General features: G+C 42.5%; 1 protein-coding gene across 1 annotated transcript in view; it reads right to left on the bottom strand.

The window, feature by feature from the left end:
• The window catches only part of ANXA2 (annexin A2), a 45,395-nt gene that overhangs the window by 9,159 nt on the left and 17,513 nt on the right, over window positions 1-18,723 (bottom strand). Inside the window, exons 2-10 of the mRNA XM_089671346.1 lie at window positions 18,385-18,443; window positions 18,143-18,245; window positions 11,858-11,952; window positions 10,897-11,010; window positions 8,256-8,346; window positions 6,915-6,994; window positions 6,089-6,148; window positions 4,915-5,008; window positions 429-524 (exon numbers count right to left, since the gene is read on the bottom strand). Coding sequence (XP_089527472.1) covers window positions 429-524; window positions 4,915-5,008; window positions 6,089-6,148; window positions 6,915-6,994; window positions 8,256-8,346; window positions 10,897-11,010; window positions 11,858-11,952; window positions 18,143-18,245; window positions 18,385-18,432 — 781 coding nt within the window. The 5' untranslated portion in view covers window positions 18,433-18,443. The remainder of the gene's footprint in view (window positions 1-428; window positions 525-4,914; window positions 5,009-6,088; window positions 6,149-6,914; window positions 6,995-8,255; window positions 8,347-10,896; window positions 11,011-11,857; window positions 11,953-18,142; window positions 18,246-18,384; window positions 18,444-18,723) is intronic.

Here is an 18,723-nt window from a genome sequence, read left to right as displayed (position 1 = left end):
AAAAAAAAAATGTACAGGCGATCAAATACCACCAAAAGAAAGCTCTATCTGTGGGAAAAAAAAAAATAAGGACATAAATTTCATTTGGATGCAGAATTGCATGACCGTGCAATTGTCAGTTAAAGTAATGCAGCGCCATAATGCAAAAAATGGCCTGGTCAGGAGGGGGGGGTAAATCCACAGGAGGGCAAGTGGTTAACAATCTGAAAGTCCACTTTAAGAGGATACAAAACTCATAAAAGATAAATATGTCCTCTCCCTGAGACACCAGGGATTTTATACAAAAAGGAAGCAATACAAAGAAAACAGGATACTTTTTCATACAAGTACATGGTACAGCAGGCACATATCAGGAATATGCGATGTTGGGTTTACATACTCTTTAAAGGACTAAGGATCACAGTTTAATATCAGAGAAAACCACTTACCAAGGTTAAGGAATGCATTCTCCAGGTCACCTTTCACCTCTTTCTTTATGCTCTCCTGCATGTCATATGGACTGTAGCTCTTGTACCTTTCAAACACTAGACATGAAACAATCAACATTAATATATAAGAACAGCAAAAAAAAAAAAGCTTTGGAACATTTTATAAAACGGAAAAAAAAAAAAAACTCTTGAAAGCCTACATTTGCAGAGAAGTCACATCATTAATAATTGCATCTCTTCAGTATTTATATTTCTGCTCATCCAACAGTGTCCTCCCTGTGATTGGACAGTGACAGACCTGCAGACTGATCAGGTGATCTCTCTGCTCAGTCCTCAGTCTGTCCTCAGTCCTCAGTCTGTTCTTTGCCAGCATATTTGAATGCAGCACAACAGACTGCACAGTTTTACAGGATATTGCAGAATACAGACACCAAGTCAAAATTCTGTTACTTACACCTTTTGCACTTTAGAAATGTACTTTAAATTAATTATTAATACTTCGCCATACCAATCTGCGTCTTTTGTATATGCCCGGAGTTCAGCTTTAAACAGCCAATGCTGCATACAAGATGATAAATCAATAATAATCTGGTCTACTGAGAAAAGCACAGAGTGAAAAGCAGACAAGAAGTCTCAAGCAGATCTCTAGGGAGATGGTATTTGTGTTGGAAGAAGCATTCTTTTCTGCTCTTTTCAAGTACACATCCTGACTGAAAGCCGTGAACAGAGACAGCAAGACATCTATTTACACTGCTTTACAACCTCCATGTACAATGATCAGCTCCCAATCTAAAAGTAAAGTGTGGCCAAAGCAGTTTTTGTCTGTACTTGTCTTCTGGGTCACAGGAGTGCACTTTTGTTCTCTTGTGACCCAGAGTCAGCTAATTATGGGCTCCAGACCCTGGACAGATCCCAACCATGTCGTCAGGATCCACACCAATGTCTGGATTGACAGTGAGCTCTGGTTCTCTGCGCATGGCTGACAGCCGAAGCCAGATGGGCCCACCCCCTCTCTAGCAAGTGCTAGAGGACCGACAGTCACTGCTCTCCACTCGGAGCTGACTGAGAATTGGGGAAGTTCTGCTTTAAGGACTGGTCCCCCGAGTAGGGGGGGGCAGTGTCGAAGCAGGTACCAGAAATTGACAAGTACTCGCTCTCACTTCCACTGCGATCGCCTAGACCAGGGGTCTCCAAACTTTTTCTGGGCCTAGACGCCGAGCGACCGCACATTTGCGCTCTATTTAAAAAAAACATATGTGCTGAGAGCGCGCGCCCCCAGCACACATGTCCGGTACTCACAGAAAGGTCCCAATCTCCTCTTTCGATCAGGACCTTTCCCAATCATGTGACCTCTGTGACAGCGTGTAAATGTAAATAATATCTTTTCGATACTCCCTCACCTCCCACCAGTGCAAAACAAATACCAACAAATGTCCACATATAAGTCCAAAAAAATGAAAGTCCAAAAATACAGTGCAATAAGTAGTGTTTTTCAAACGTTAAAGAACACTCCACTTTGCTGAATTCCAATCCAGGACCTCAAAATCAGGATACCCTCTTGCAATGCAGACCAAGCAGAATTCCTTCAAAGCAATCCAGAGTTTCCCCCTCTTCGGAAGCTTCTATTTGCTTCCAATCCACCTTCCCAGTTCCTCAAAAGGGGCAGATAGTACACAACTCAGTGAAGTATATATAAAAGGATTTCACAATTTATTAGTATCTTACATACAAAACGCCAGCGTCCATCCTCTCCCACAGTCCATGTATCTGAATTCCAGTGTTCAAGATGGCCGTGCCGCTACTTCCGGTTTGAAATCGTATAGTACGTCCTTACGTCCTTGACGCGTTTCGTCACTTCCGACTTGTTCACAAGGGTTCCCTTGTGAACAAGTCGGAAGTGACGAAACGCGTCAAGGACGTAAGGACGTACTATACGATTTCAAACCGGAAGTAGCGGCACGGCCATCTTGAACACTGGAATTCAGATACATGGACTGTGGGAGAGGATGGACGCTGGCGTTTTTTATGTAAGATACTAATAAATTGTGAAATCCTTTTATATATACTTCACTGAGTTGTGTACTATCTGCCCCTTTTGAGGAACTGGGAAGGTGGATTGGAAGCAAATAGAAGCTTCCGAAGAGGGGGAAACTCTGGATTGCTTTGAAGGAATTCTGCTTGGTCTGCATTGCAAGAGGGTATCCTGATTTTGAGGTCCTGGATTGGAATTCAGCAAAGTGGAGTGTTCTTTAACGTTTGAAAAACACTACTTATTGGAAAGCACTGTATTTTTGGACTTTCATTTTTTTGGACTTATATGTGGACATTTGTTGGTATTTGTTTTGCACTGGTGGGAGGTGAGGGAGTATCGAAAAGATATTATTTACATTTTGTTTGCACTTTCAAGGGTGAGAGTGATACTTTTCGTAAGGGAAATTTAGAGTATTTAATATATTTATACTCTGTGACAGCGTGTCATGGCGGTCACATGACCCTAAACCCCGCCCCGCCTCCTGAAACCCTTAAAGGGCCGGGAGGCACCAAGGAGTTAAACAAAAGGCGAGTGTACTGTCCTTCAGACTTTAGGAGGGCCACTGGCATAGGTGTAGAAAATGCCTTGGGCTTGTTGTTCAGTGGGAGAAAAAAAATTGCATAGCACTTGTGGTCAGAAGGAGGAATAATGCCCCATGTCCTAGATTGTAAGCTCGAAAGAGCAGGGCCCTCAATCCCCTCATGTTTTGCATTGTATTGGTATTGTTCTGTCACATGTTCTGTCCCCCTTTGTAATGTACAGCGCTGAGTGAACTATTGGCGCTTTATAAATACTGTATAATAATAATAATAATTGTTGAAATCAGTGGAAAGAATAGAATTCCATCATTTGTGTCAGTTGGAGGAATAGTGCCCCATTGTTGGTATCAATCAAAGCAATAGTGCCCCACTGTTGGTGTCAGTGGATGGAATAGTGCCCTACTGTTGGTGTCAGTGGATGGAATAGTGCCCTATCCTTGGTGTCAGTAGGAGGACTAGTGCAACATTGTTGGTATCAGTGGGAAGAATAGTGCCCCATTGTTGGTGTTTGTGGAAAGAATGATGCCCCATCATTAGTGTCAGTAGGAGAAAATAATGCCTTGTATCAATGAGAGGAATATTGCTCAAGGGCCACATAAAGGCAAGCAAAGGGCCGCATCACAGTGTGGAGACCACTGGCCTAGGCAACCAGAAACGAAAGTTGTCCCCCCATAGTCTTCTGGGACATGTGACAGGTCCCAGAAGACTACGGGACCATTCACAAAGCACAGTGCTACTCGCGCATGCATGATTGGCACCCGGCTGTGAAGCCGCAAGCGGTTACAGCCGGGGACCCACACTGAAGATACCAGCACCGGGAACACAGGGCGGTCTGTGAACGGGGATTGAGGGACAAGTGAGTGGCTGTTTTTGTTTTTTTTTTGTAGCTGCTGATTTTTTTTTTTTACAGATTGACTGGAACTCCACTTTAAGACACTATAAAGTAGTCCCTTCTAGCGCCTACCGACTTCAGGGTTCAATCCACAATTCAAGAAAACACTCGGATGCCTCGTACACCAGTCACCAGTCAATGGGCATCTACTGGTCTAAACTGTGACATTTAAATGGCATTTAACCACTTGCCATCCACAGTACATTTACCATGCTGCAAGCTAGGCGATGCACCTGTATGGTCGCTACTTTGTTCCGGTTGCCTGTGCCCCCTGCTGTGATTGGACACAGCATGTGTTTGTCAGAAGGTTACAGTCAATATATTATGGCTGTATACCTGCTGATCATCTGTGGACAATCACAACACAGAACACACAGTTACTTCCTCCCTGAGCTCGTTTTGTTTAGTGAGAGAAGCCAGTCAGATTCTGTGTGAGTACAAGCAGCACATATACACTTGCATACACTTGTTAGGCACAGTTAACCTCTTGATTGCCCTCCACAGCAAAACCGTATGATTGCCCTTTCACCTAGCTACTGTCATTAGTACAGTGACAGTGTTATTTATGGTCACTGTTTCAGTGTCACTAACAATGTCGGTGTCCAGTCAGTCTCAGTTAGCGCCAGATTGCCCACCGCACTATCACAGACACACTATAAGTCACTGATAACCACCAGTACTAGTAGTGTCATAGATGCAAAGTAGCATTCATGTAACATTGGGAATAACTCTGTAAGTGAATTGCTACCCCACTGTCCAGTCACAGGCTGGGGCAGGTCCTTGTCCTGGCTGCATTGTTCATATGTAATGTATTGTTCACATGTAATGTAAAACTACAGAAAGGACAGGACTTAACTGTTCTGTCTGGCCGGGGTGCCTGGATCATAGGAATCACTAACCAGAAATAAAAATATATTTATAAATGAATTGTAACTGTGTGTGAAGTTGTTTGTCAACAGTTTGCCCCACGTTTAATACTTGAAGTTCAGCAGCCTGCAGTACAGCTTTACAACAATGCCATACCTTTCTGTAGATGAGGAATGCTTCTTTCTGTCATGATTGAAATCCATTTGCTTACATCTGTTCCCTTTCTCTTTACTCCGGCCTCGTATAGTTCCTGTGCCACAATAGGAGATCACAGAAGGATTAGATCCTGATTCTAGGGAGGCTGTACTCAGTCTCATGTTATGGAAGGGTGGGTAGGTGGATATATTAGAAGTAACAAGAAAATGTGTCCTGGTAGATCAGGGCAGAACTTGTTATATATTTTAATCCTCTCTGAAGGTCAATATATCATTGTAAATCTTCGAACCCATACTGAAAATTAAATATAAACCATAAATAAATCTGAATATTGCAGATCCAATCCAAAGTTTCACTAACTAGTACATTGGATAGAGGTGATGAAAACAGAAGAGTCATGCTTTACAATGGGCAGTATAATAGTATAATGAGGCTGTTCATGTGGCTGCAGGCAACTGGGAGCCAACTACAAAGCTCTCCTCGTGGCATTACCTTTACATGGGCTAGCCCCCCTTCAGTCCATCATGAATACTGCTGCCAGGTTCATCCACCTTACCAGCCACTCAGTGTCTGCTACCCCTGTCTCCCGTTCCCTCCACTGGCTTCTGCTCACCCAACAACATACAAAGCCATCCACAACTCTGCCCCCAGCTACGTCACTAACCTAGTCTCCAAATACCAACCTAATTGTTCTCTTCGTTCCTCCCAAGACCACCTGCTCTCTAGCTTCTGAGTCACCTCCTGCCATGCTGGCCTCCAAAACTTTTCCCAAGCCTCTCCCATACTGTGGAACTCCCTACCCCAAGTTGTCCAACTATCTCCTACTGTTTGCTTTTAGACAATCCCTGAAAACCCTCCTCTTCAGAGAAACCTATGTTGCCCCCACCTGAAAACTGGAGTTTTATTTTCTCCATCAGCTCACCCCCCACAGCCATTACCTTTGTATCACTTGACCCTCCCTCCTAGGTTGTAAGCTCTAATGAGCATGGCCCTCTAATTCCTCCTGTATTGAAACTGTACTGTCTGCCCTCATGTTGTAAAGCAAAATTATCAGCGCTATATAAATCCTGAATAATAATATTATAAATTACTGAGGCATTGGGAAGCTACACTTTAATATAAATAACAAATGTTTCTGTGTATAATCTCTGCTGCTTGGTATAAATTGACTTACCCTGGCATCTTGGTCAATCTTTTCATAATCCACCACTGAACAGTCCTCTTGCCTCTTACCCTGCATACAAGCATACCAGATCACTGGTGACTTTCTGGGGTTATATTTCAAAGAAGGAATGACACAAAAAATAATAATACATCAAATGTCCTACTTCTGTTCAGTTCTGCTAAAGGGAAAGCCATGAGATAAGATACAAATGACACATAGGAATCAGTCATTGTAAAATCACATACAAGACAGTGTGGGGAGGACATAAAATGGACACCCCATGTAGGCAGATTGCTACAAATGTGTTTGTTTAATCAAATCTATTCTCCTAGTTTAAATGTGTTCCAGAATTTCTACACACTGCCTTTTACCAGTAATGGGACAGTTTCACATAGACGTAAAGTGTCACTAAACCCTGGACCCTGCATTCACTATATCTGGTCTACCACAGTGCACAAAACATGAAAATGCAATTATTTTAGTAAATATAAACTTTTCTCATCAACACTATATAGCGGTCTTTTGACTTCTATCAGAGTCCAGCACTGGTTAAAGCTTGTAGGAGGAATTTTCATTCTCCTCTGACTGTCCTATGAACCTGCATGAGCCCTGACCCTCTGTTTGGACAGTGCTAATTGGCCCTGGGTTAATCACATGCACCCTCCCAAGAAAAAAAAAACTCCTCTATACACACCAAACTGAGCATGTGCAGAATATATGTATATACATTTTTTTTTAGAAGAATAGTAGTTAATTAAGTCTACCTTTTACTAAAATACCATTTTTAGGTTTATGAAAAAGATTGTGTTACTGTAGGTCAACTTGTGCCACTCACCTTAGCAAGCGCCACCATCAGTTTCCTAAAGTCCCCGGATGTGTCAGAAACAATGTCTTTCTCCAGTTCTGTCTTGAATACTGGAAGAAAAAAAAAACAAATATTCTGGTCAATATAAACACTTGGAAGAAATCAATTGCTAAATTATATTCTACATCAGGGGTCTCCAAACTGTGGTCAGGGTGCCAGATGCGGCCCTTTGCTTGCCTTTATCCACACCTTGGGGCACTATTCCTCCCACTGACACTGACGGGCCACGGTTCCTCCCGCTGACACTGACGGGCCACGGTTCCTCCCGCTGACACTGACGGGCCACGGTTCCTCCCGCTGACGGGCCACTGTTCCGCCAGCTGACGGGCCACTGTTCCGCCAGCTGACGGGCCACTGTTCCTCCCGCTGACGCTGACGGGGCACTGTTCCGCCCGCTGACGGGGCACTGTTCCGCTCGCTGACGGGGCACTGTTCCGCCCGCTGACGGGGCACTGTTCCGCCCGCTGACGGGGCACTGTTCCGCCCGCTGACGGGGCACTGCTCCGCCCGCTGACACGGAAGGGGCACTGTTCCTCCCGCTGACACGGAAGGGGCACTGTTCCCCCCGCTGACACGGAAGGGGCACTGTTCCCCCCGCTGAAACGGAAGGGGCACTGTTCCCCCCGCTGACACGGAAGGGGCACTGTTCCTCCCGCTGACACGGAAGGGGCACTGTTCCTCCTGCTGACACGGAAGGGGCACTGTTCCTCCCGCTGACACGGAAGGGGCACTATTCCTCCCACGGGTGCTGATGGGGCACTATTCCTCCCACAGGCGCTGATGGGGCACTATTCCTCCCACGGGCACTGATGGGGCACTATTCCTCCCATGGACACTGATGGGGCACTATTCCTCCCACGGGCACTGATGGGGCACTATTCCCCCCCGCTCAATACCAAAGATGGGGCATCATTCACCCCCACTGATGCCAGGACAATTTCTACTCCCACTGGCCACACTCTAGCCCCCTTAATGTCTGAAAAACAGTAAACTGGCCCTTTGTGTAGAAAGGCTGGAGACCCAGTTCTACATGTACAGAATGTACTTTTATCTACATACCACTAGGTGTCACACTAATCCAACCTTAATCCTTGATATGATGCATTGGAAGGGATGAAAGTCATAAGGACAGGATTATTACAAGAAAACAGTTGAAATGTTTACTTTCATTTTATTAACTGCAATGGATTGATGACAGATGGAATGAATAGCATGTATCGGCACGGCTTTCACCTTTGTATCTTCCAGTTTGTAATAATTCTATAACATATGTCTGTCTTAATGATGTTAGTGAAGTTTGCCAGCACTCACACTCTCTGTATGCAGCCTGGATTGCCAGGATTTCATTGTTTTCTCGTGAGCAGATGATTTCAATAAGTGTGTCTTCATCTGTACCCAAGCCCTAAAAAAATGAAAAAAGGCAGCATTTCATTAGAAATGTATTAAACTATAGACAGACTAAAAATACGATATAAAATTAAACCTGGTGTTGCATTAGACAACTCCAAGGCTTCCCGAAGGGCCAATCACACTAATGGGTTGCGGTAACATTGCCCTGGGCTCCCAGAAATGGTACATGCCCCTTTTTGGTGCCTTTTAATTTGATTATGCAGCCCATTCAAATGAATACAATATGCATTAAAAGCACAACATAACACACATATAGACTAATGCACCGCAATGGTGTGAATGGGCCTTAAGCCAAGCAGCCCCAGATGAATTACTGCAGAATAATGCCATCACTGCAAAGACAAATTCATCTCAAAAAAGTGTAATAATTCTCCAAATAAATATTACAGCTTATCCTTACATCTAACACGGTTTAATCTTCTTGTACTAACATATAAAATATCCTTTAACAGTAAAAATATGTTTTATCTTTGTGACACAGTAAGCAAGCTACTCAGAGAAGGCCAAACATATGTCCAGCATTCACTACATCAGTTCCAGTGAAGGTGAAATGTCAGCACTGGTAGACATGTCTTAGAAAACCCTCCAAGTCCATGAAAATCTGAAAGGGCTAGGTAACAAATATAATTACATCTCAGGGACTTGGGTGTATAGATCTGTGCTAGAAGTCCTACACCTGCCATGACCATCTAACACTTTCTCTGTTGGACTTTTTAATTTTTTGTTTTTTATTTCTTAACCACTTCAAGTCTGGACACTTTCACCCCCTTCCTGCCCAGGCCAATTTTCAGCTTTCAGTGCTATCACACTTTGAATGCCAATTGCATAGTCATGCAACACTGTACCCTGAATTTTTTTAGCATTTTTTTGAAACAGATAAAACTTTATTTTGGTGGTATTTGTTCACCACTGGGATTTTTAATTTTTTTTTGCTATATTAATGAAAAAAAGTCCACAAATTTTGAAAAAAAAAAAGTTCTCTTATAGAATTTAGCAAATAAATAACCTCTTCATAAATCTTTGCCAAAATTTATTCAGTTATCTTTTTTAGTAAAACAAAAATAACACAAATTAATTAACTAAAAATTATAATTTGTTTTACAATTTTCTTTTCTTTTTTTATATTATTTATATTTGTTTTTTTTTTTTAACATACTGTCACCCTAGCAGTACAGTGTCACCATAGTGACACTGTACTACTTGTGGGGGATGATGAAGATTTTCTTTTTTTTTTACACCGATTGCTTTTACAGCCTTTATGGGTGTAAACACAATCATTTCTCCTTATCTCTGGCTGCATTCTTGCAGCCATTGAGAAATACTGTGTGGGCTGTGATTGGTCACAGCTAATCACATGGTACAAGGCTGTTGTGAATAGCCTTGTACCATGTGACCTCTGTGATCATTCACACATTTTACAAGTAAGCAATGTCAGCAAGTGACATCTTGCGTATTACTATTCCTGTGATCACTGATTGGACAATCAGTGATCATATGATTGGGACCTCACAGAGGTCCTGTACAGCGATCGGTGTTCCGCTGTGTCCAGAGGACAGGGAGTGCGCACAGGCTGTGAATACGGGCGCCGTTTATAAATGGCAACCCACTCTTGAACTGCTCCCGTCCGGCCGTTCATGTGCATGGGCCGGATGGGAAGTGGTTAAAAAGGACAAGTTTACCTTTGGAAAATGTTATGATGTTCCACCTCCTGCCCCCCCCCCCCCCCCGATACCCCCATCCCTGTGACAGTGGGTGGGGAAGTTTCTCCCTACACCCACTCTCACAATTCAAAAAAATAGTGTGGCTGTGCAGGGCTACACCCACACAGCTGCATCATTCATTCACAGAGTTCTGTGAATGAAAGAACTACAACTACTGTCGGCCATAGAGGTCGACAGCTTGTAGTTCTCAGTGAACTAGGAGGGCATGGTGAGCGCTCCTGTAATTCATTGATTCTTCCTGCAATTCAGCAACTGCCTGCCCGGGAGACTGTGTACTGATTCTGCAGGAGTCTGGCATTGCACCCACGATCAGGTTCCAGTGTATAAATAATAAATGCAATTTTTTTTACCTACAAAAAGATGTGCATGTATTATTATTATTATTTTTTTTTTTTAAATAAAAGGTGAACTCATCTTAGATGTCTGGGTGCTCACACTCCACTTACTTTATTCTTGATATTAAAGGACGAGTGTCAGGAAGGAGCCAGGTGCTACAGTGGGAAGATTTCCTCACTGAACTGCTTTTAAGATGTTAGTAGTCGACTTACCTGACTCCAAGCCTGGAGCTGAAATGTCACTTTTGGGTTGTTTGGACATTTAAATTAGGGAGAGGCCTTCCATTTATAAAAACAGACCACAAAGGTCCTGGGCACACTAACAGCAACAGGCAGCAGCAATATACTTCATGCTTTGGAAAATCAGAAGTATCTACTTTTATGTGTTGAGTTTATATATATGAAATATCTGCTGGGGAAAGAAAACATAATGGAACTGGAGCTAGTGACACCATCATGCTGTTAGGTATACCCCTGCTCACTTGCCTTCATTGCAGCTTTCAGCTCTGAGGCATCATACTGTGACGGTGTCTTCATCAATCCAAGGATCAGAGTCTCTAGATGTCCGGAGAGAGCACCTTTTAGTGCGGAGGGGAGATCCTAGAGAGAAAGATTGTTTCATTTTCATTTGCAGCAATGTATCATCATGGTTGTGTTATAATTAGACTGGTGGTGACAGATGAAACACTAAAGGCTAAATAACAAAGTGATCCACGGTGAGCGCATTACAGAAGGTGTATAGAAGGAGGTGAGGAAGCGATATGTTGCATCTTCACTGTCTGTATTGACCCCAAAAGGCCCGCACCACAGCAGTGCAGCGATTTTGCATTGCACGCAGTTGCAGGGTAGTTGCGGCTTGGCCCCATTCACTGGAGGTTTGTTTTCAGTGGGTGGCACTATCTGCCAAATGTGACAGTGGCTATAATTCTTGGCCCGCTGGAGCAAGTAAACAACACCATATGGTTTCCTTTAGAGGCAACAGAAAGAAAATAAATAAATAAAAAGTGTCTCAACCACCTGTTTTTACTGCCCCCCCTCCAGCTGTAAGTGTACACTTAGCCTAAGACCATATTGCTCACATATCATTTCCAATAACCTGAAAGTCTGTCTTGTAATAAAATTAAAATAACATTTCTAGTGCTAGTGTGCGATTTAGGGTCTGTTCAGATCTGTGCAATCTGCATTTACTGTAGGCAGCCCATTCATTTTAATAGGCTGGCCTTCCCACAGAAACAGAGAGAAGTCCCTGCCTCCAAAAAAAAAAAAAAAAATCCATACTGCACTATCCCACATGGTGCTGCAGTTCAGCACAAGCAAAAACACGTCACAGCATGTTTACCTGTGGGTTGAGTACACGAAATTTTGCATACGTTCCCAATCCACAATAATGTAAATCTAGCCTCATATACTCAGAGAGGATATTTTTAAATATTTCATGAAGAGCTACCTTCTTGGTCCTCCTTTGGTAGGCAAATGCGATGTCCTGCCTCTGATCATTGGTGCGGTTTGTTAGAATGTTGAGGATTGTTAGTTCGTCCACGCCTGAAATGAAATGTTATGGCATTAGTCCTGCACTGACATCATAAAATACAGTTGCATATTCTTTGGAGTGTTTGTGGAACCCTGTGGACAAATAACTCCCCCCTTGGGGGGTGCACACCCCCTACCACTGTTACTGTATGTTATTTTAACACTGTTATTTACTCACTCTGATTGTCATCTCCCCGTTTCGTTGAAATACATGGAAAAACTCAGAACTTTATGGAACAATATATACACTGTTGCTTATGATTATAAATAATAATAGCAAAAAAAAAAAAAATAGAAAATGGAAAAGGCATTCATGATCACAGATTACAAATGTATGTCTGCAATGTTCTACCACACTATTTACGAAGCCAAAATAAAAAAAACACAGGTGGAAAGTATTGACATTGAAACAGAAAGAGGGGTTAGAACCCTCTTCAAGTGTTTGCCTTAGGCATAAGCACATTGGGCAAACACAATGAAAATGAATGCAATAAAGTGATGTCCAATGATAGGCGGCTTATCCCGGAGGTGGGATGGATGTATCAGACCCTACGTGAGGTCAGACTGGTGGAAGACCACTTAGGGTGAAGTACAGGCTTCATATCCTGCAATATAATGGGCTTTATTTTTAGCCATCTGAATAATACATTGCCTGCGCACTTTCTGCACTCACATGTCTCTGAAGAAAACAAATAAATACAATTATCTCGAGGCACTGAACATCCCTGATTGCAGCAGATCCAGGAACAAGTTCTCTAATTAGGTTTCAAACTGCAGCCATTAATGCCATCCAAGGACAGTACAGAATGCGTCAAGCCGCAAATAGAAGAAAATGAAAGTCTAGCAGCATTTCATAGCAGAACCACAGCCAGGGCTCTATTGGTTGTAAAGAAGATCAAACTTTTATTTATTCAGGATTGTTCCATTATGATATAAATAAGTAAAAGCATCGCCAAGAGGAAATCTGAGCAGTTTCCTCTATTCCTGGAGCTTATTATGGTTTTCCTGGCCCAGGTACAGCGGCTCCTCTGTGTACACATCTCGCTCACAAGTGCTCTGGATATGGCTCTCTTAGGACCTCTAACAATTGCGGTCATTTCCCATCATAGAGGACACCTGGAATGCAGAGGAAGGAGGGGACCAGACTGCGGCCAACAAGAGCAAATATGAGGAATAGACAAAAAAGGAAGGTATGAGAATGGAGCACAAAACATACAAAAAAAAAAGAAGGAGGCTACACCCATGTCTAAAGCCCAAATCACCTCAATATGTGCCCATTGATCACACCTAGACCGTTATTTTTAGGCTCCATGCACACGGTAACGTTAGCTGTTTAAAGTCACGTTAAAAATGCGAGTTTGTCAGCAATTTTGCATTAGCGTTCAGCCGCGTTTGTGGTTTTTTGGCTTTTTTTTTTTAATTATAATATTTAATTTTGCTAAAAAAAAATTCAAAAACTGTGGTTTGCCGCAATTTACCGCATTTTTCAGCATTCGAGCGATTTTACAGCTAAAAAAAAAAAAAAAACTCCTCTAGAAACCCACTAGTTCTGGGTTTATTTCCAGCCAAAAAACACCCCCTTCCGAAAAACGTTGATTACAGTCTATGTGTGTATGGACACATAGGATAACATGCTGGGGAGCTTACTGGCTGTAGAAAAAAGAAAAAAAAAAAAAAGTCAAAAGCCAAAAACAGCAGCTGTAAAAATGTGCAGTGTGCATGAGGACTTATGATTCAAAGCTCCACTGATTAATAAATAAATAAAGCATTTTTCCAGTATCAAACAGGCAATTCCTGGGTAACCAGAATAAAACAAACAATGCCCTAAGGCACAGTGTAAGCCACTCAAGTGCTGCTTTAATAAACTTTAGACATTTTTCATTGATCCAGCACCTTGGTTGCTCGTTTTCCATAGGTAATTCCTGGGGTTTACAAGACACACTACTGAGATCAGAAAGATTATAAAATATTAGAAGAAATCAACACAGACGTGTGAGAACTCCTAACTGTAACCTCAGGAAAAGTGACACCAGTACTGGGTTGGGGATATTTCCCAGAAGTATTGCATCTAGCAGGAATTTATTTACTTATACTTGTGGGAAGGTTAACCCTGACATCTGATAACAAGTCCAGGCGCCTGAACTGGTTTCTGCAGCAATAATGCAGAGGATGGGGGTCACAGTCCACTGAACTTTGTACAGAGCAAACCAGACATAGCAGAATAGTCAGTCAAGAGCTTCATGCGATCAATTGCAGTCAGCATCATTAGCAGCAATCAAATCAGAAATACATTTTCATAACTATGGTAAAGTTGATCCAGGGAATATCCGATTGCCTCTCAGGGGATCAGGAAGGAATGATTTTCCCTGTAGGAGCAAATTAGATCATGCTTTGCTGGGTTTTTCTGCTTTCCTCTGGATCAACTGTGGGTATAGGATTATAACTTTTTTTTAATGGTTGAACTGGATAGACTTTTGTCTTTTTCAGCCAGACTATGTATAATAACTATTGTATTTTAACCACCTTCCGCCCGCCCTATAGTACAAGGACGGGCGCAAGGTGTTTCTTTCGTTCTGATAGGACGTCATATGACGTCCTACCATTCTCACTGCGCATGTGCGGCTCAGGGAGCGCGCAGCGCGGCGATTGCCGGTGCGCTGCGTCCCTCGGACACAGCGGATCACGGAAAGAGCCGAAGATGTCGGCTCGGTGATGTGATCAGCTGTGTCCAATCACAGCTGATCACATGTAAACACGGAAATGACAGTTATCGGCATTTCTCTCCTCTTGAGCTGTCACGCAGTAAATCGGCTTTCCGCAGAGGGGAAATGTACACTGATCATCAGGGCACTGATGATCGGTGTGCCCTGATGATCAGTGTGGCCCCAAAAGTGCCACCTGTCAGTGCTCATCAGTGCCACGTGCCAGTGTCCATCAGTGCCACATCAATGCCACATATCAGTGCATACCAGTGCACATCAATGCCACATATCAGTGCCCATCTGAGCTGACTTTCAATGTCACCCATCAGTGCCACCTATCAGTGCCAGTCAGTGTCGCCTATCAGTGCCTCCTATCAGTGCCAGTCAGTGCCGCCTATCAGTGCCAGTCAGTGCCGCCTATCAGTGCCGCCTATCAGTGTCATGTATCAGTGCTGCCTTTCAGTGCCCATCAGTGATGCCTGTCAATGCCCATCAGTGCAACCTACCAGTGCCTCCTCATCAGTGCCACCTATCAGTGTCCATCAGCGCATCCTATCAGTGCCCATCACTGCAGCCTCATTAGCACACATCAGTGAAGGAGAAAAATCACTTTATTTACAAGATTGTATAACAAAAACTAAGAAAAAACATTTTTTTTTTTTCAAAATTTTCTGTGGTTTTTGGTTTGTTTAAGAAAAAATAAAAATCCCAGAGGTGATTAAATACTACCAAAAGAAAGCTCCATCTGTCTCAAAAAAAATGATAAAAATTTCATGGGTACAGTGTTGCATGACCGCGCAATTGTCATTCAAAGTGTGACAGCGCTGAAAGCTGGAAATTGGCCTGGGCAGGAAGGGGGTATACACCCTGTTCCAAATTATTATGCAAATTCTATTTAAGTGTCACAAAGATGAAATATTTTGTTTTTCAGTTTAACTCATGGATGGCATTGTGTGTCAGGGCTCTTTTGATCACTGAAAACAATCTCAGACACCTGTGATAATTCGATTGGCCGGTGAGCCCAATTTAAGGAAAAACTACTAAAGGAGGGTGTTCCACATTATTAAGCAGCGCACCATTTTCAAGCAATATGGAGAAGAAAAAGGATCTCTCTGCTGCCGAAAAGAGTGAAATAGTTCAATGCCTTGGACGAGGTATGAAAACATTAGATATTTCATGAAAACTTAAGCGTGATCCTCGCACTATTAAGAGATTTGTGGCTGATTCAGAGCACAGACGGGTTTGTGCAGATAAAGGCACATTGAGAAAGATTTCTGCCAGATCCATGCATCGGATCAAGAGAGCAGCTGCAAAAATACCATTACATAGCAGCAAACAGATATTTGAAGCTGCTGGTGCCTCTGGAGTCCCACGGACATCAAGGTGTAGAGTCCTCCAGAGTCTTGCAACTGTGCATAAACCTTCCATTCGGCCACCCCTAATTAATGGTCACAAGCAGAAACGGCTGCATTGGGCAGAAAAATACATGAAGACTAATTTTCAAACAGTCCGTGCAACCCTGGATGGTCCAGATGAATAGAGTAGTGGATGGTTGGTGAACGGCCGCCCTGTTCCAACAAGGCTGTGACGTCAGCAAGGCAGTGGTGGAGTCATGTTTTGGGCCGGAATCATGGGAACAGAGCTGGTCGGCCCCTTTAGGGTCCCCGAAGGTGTAAAGATGACCTCTGCAAAGTATGTGGAGTTTATGACTGACCACTTTCTTCCCTGGTACAGAAGGAAGAACTATGCGTTCCGTAATAAAATCATCTTTATGCATAACAATGCACCATCTTATGCTGCAAAGAATACCTCTGCATCAATGGCTGTTATGGGGATAAAAGGAGAGAAAGTCATGGTGTGGCCTCCATCCTCCCCTGACCTCAATCCTATTGAGAACCTTTAGAGTATCCTCAAGCAAAAGATCTATGAGGGTGGGAGGCAGTTTACATCCAAACAGCAGCTCTGGGAGGCTATTCTGACATCTTGCAAAGAAATTCAAGCAGAAACTGTCCAAAAACCCACAAGTTCAATGGATGCAAGACTTGTGAAGCTGCTATCAAATAATCCTATGTTACAATGTAACATGACCTGTTAAAATGTTTAAAAAGTTAAAATGTTGTTAAAAGTTTGACTGAAATAGCTTTTGATTTCAGTAAATATGCTGCAAACAGAACAAATGACAATTTTCAGTTCTTTACAACCTATAAAGTGTTTTGAAACTTACTGTGGTAATAATTTGGAACAGTGCATTGGAAGTTTTTTATGTTTAACAAAAATCCTGTTATCATTAGGAGGTTTGTTCAATAAAATGTGAATTGTACTCTTAATAGTTGATAACATGAGAATTATGCTGACTGTTATTTACATCAATTATTTAGGTAAATGAGAAAAATATAATTTGCATAATAATTTAGAACATGGTGTAAGTGCCCTGTAGACTAGTGGTTAAAGTATATGTAAACCCTCACTTTGTAAAACATCCCATTCAGTGTAAAATATAAATGAAAGGCAAGACATTTAGAAAAAAAAAAAAAAGGAAAAAAAAGTTACATCTATATAAAAAGGGATGACACCCTCTCTTCTCAGCTGCATAGAGAGGTGTGGTTGGAGAAACAGCAGTACACTAATCTTCCCAGTGAATGGCTGTGCAAGGGGGAGGGGCACATCAGCACAAGCATGATCATTGGATTAGCTAGAAAACAAAAAGCAAAAACTGACCATGCTGTGCTCTCATGCCTAGTGTGGTCGGGTTTTTATTAGGAAAGCAGAAAGACTGGCAGAAACACCAGGGGTTTAACACAGAGGAAGCAATATAAAGAGAACAGGATCCTTTTTCATACACGTACATGGTACAGCAGGCATATATCAGGAATATGAAATGTTGGACTTACATATGCTTTAATCAGTATTGGTCACCTACATCGCTATCAATGAATCATGCGTTTCTTGTAATGTCAACAATGAGTCTTGTAACCACAGTAGTCAGGACACATAATGCCATATCAGTCCTAGTGCTAGCCATACATAGCTTGAATTCCTGCAGAATTAGCCCTGTTGGCTCTACCCAACTCAACAAAAGTAAAAAATAAATCATCATCATCTGAGCCGGGTAGAAAATTGCCGACCAAACAGGGACTGCCTCTTATCGGATGCGGTCACTGTTTATTGTATTCAGACAGCCGACATCCATGACTGCCTGAAAACCCAGATTGCAGCGCAGATTCCTCCATCTTGCTGTTTAGCATGGATGAGGAAATCAAGTGTTTTTCTCCCCTGGGCTGAAGGAGGAAAATCTAAAGCATGTATGGCCAGCTGAAGTTACACTAGGATTTTTTTCTTAGCAATCCATTATCTACAGTTGAATACAAAGTCCAATGCTGATTAGGTTTTGGTTGCATTTTCCACACTGTCGGAGAAATGCTTTTATTACATGCCACAGGCCCGGAGTTAAACGCGTCACTAACTGCTCAGTGTGTGCGAGATCAGCTCTGGACACCAACCTTTAGTCTTAATGGCAGTTTCCAGGGCGGCAGCATCTTTCTCTGCATCAAAGTTGCTGCAAGGTCTGACAGTACCAAGAGCTTGCTGGGTGGAGCTGGATTGCTGCAGGTGGAGTTAGAATGTCAGAATTAGATGGATAAAGAGAAATCAGTCGGAAAAGATTTCAATGTAGTACACAGATTTACACGGCCTCATAAAAAAAAAAAAAAGGAAGTATAAAGCTGTACAGCGTGGTACTTACATTTCCTTCCAGTTTTAGCTTGCCTAGGATTTCATGAATAGTAGACATTGCTACAGGTTCTGGAACAAAGAAAAAATAAAATAAATAAAAGACAGGAAACTTGACATCTCCACTACGGTAATAACAAATCCACCACACCCAACATGGAACATTGTAATTATGGTAAAAACTGCCATCCCTCCCTACCTGCATGCTTCAATCACATGGCTGAGAGTTAATACTACACACTGACTTGCTTGCTGATCACCAGAAATTACAGCATCATTTACACGGATTCAAGTATTAACAGGCACACCCCACCCATTGCCTAATATGCACACTAAATATCCCTTTATGGAA

This window comes from Staurois parvus, unplaced genomic scaffold (genome assembly GCF_062004578.1).
Source record: "Staurois parvus isolate SC_StPar_1 unplaced genomic scaffold, SC_StPar_1.0 ptg000105l, whole genome shotgun sequence".
NCBI lineage: Eukaryota > Metazoa > Chordata > Amphibia > Anura > Ranidae > Staurois > Staurois parvus.
The sequence above is the reverse complement of the archived record's forward strand: the minus strand, read 5'-3'. Positions and strand labels throughout refer to the sequence as shown.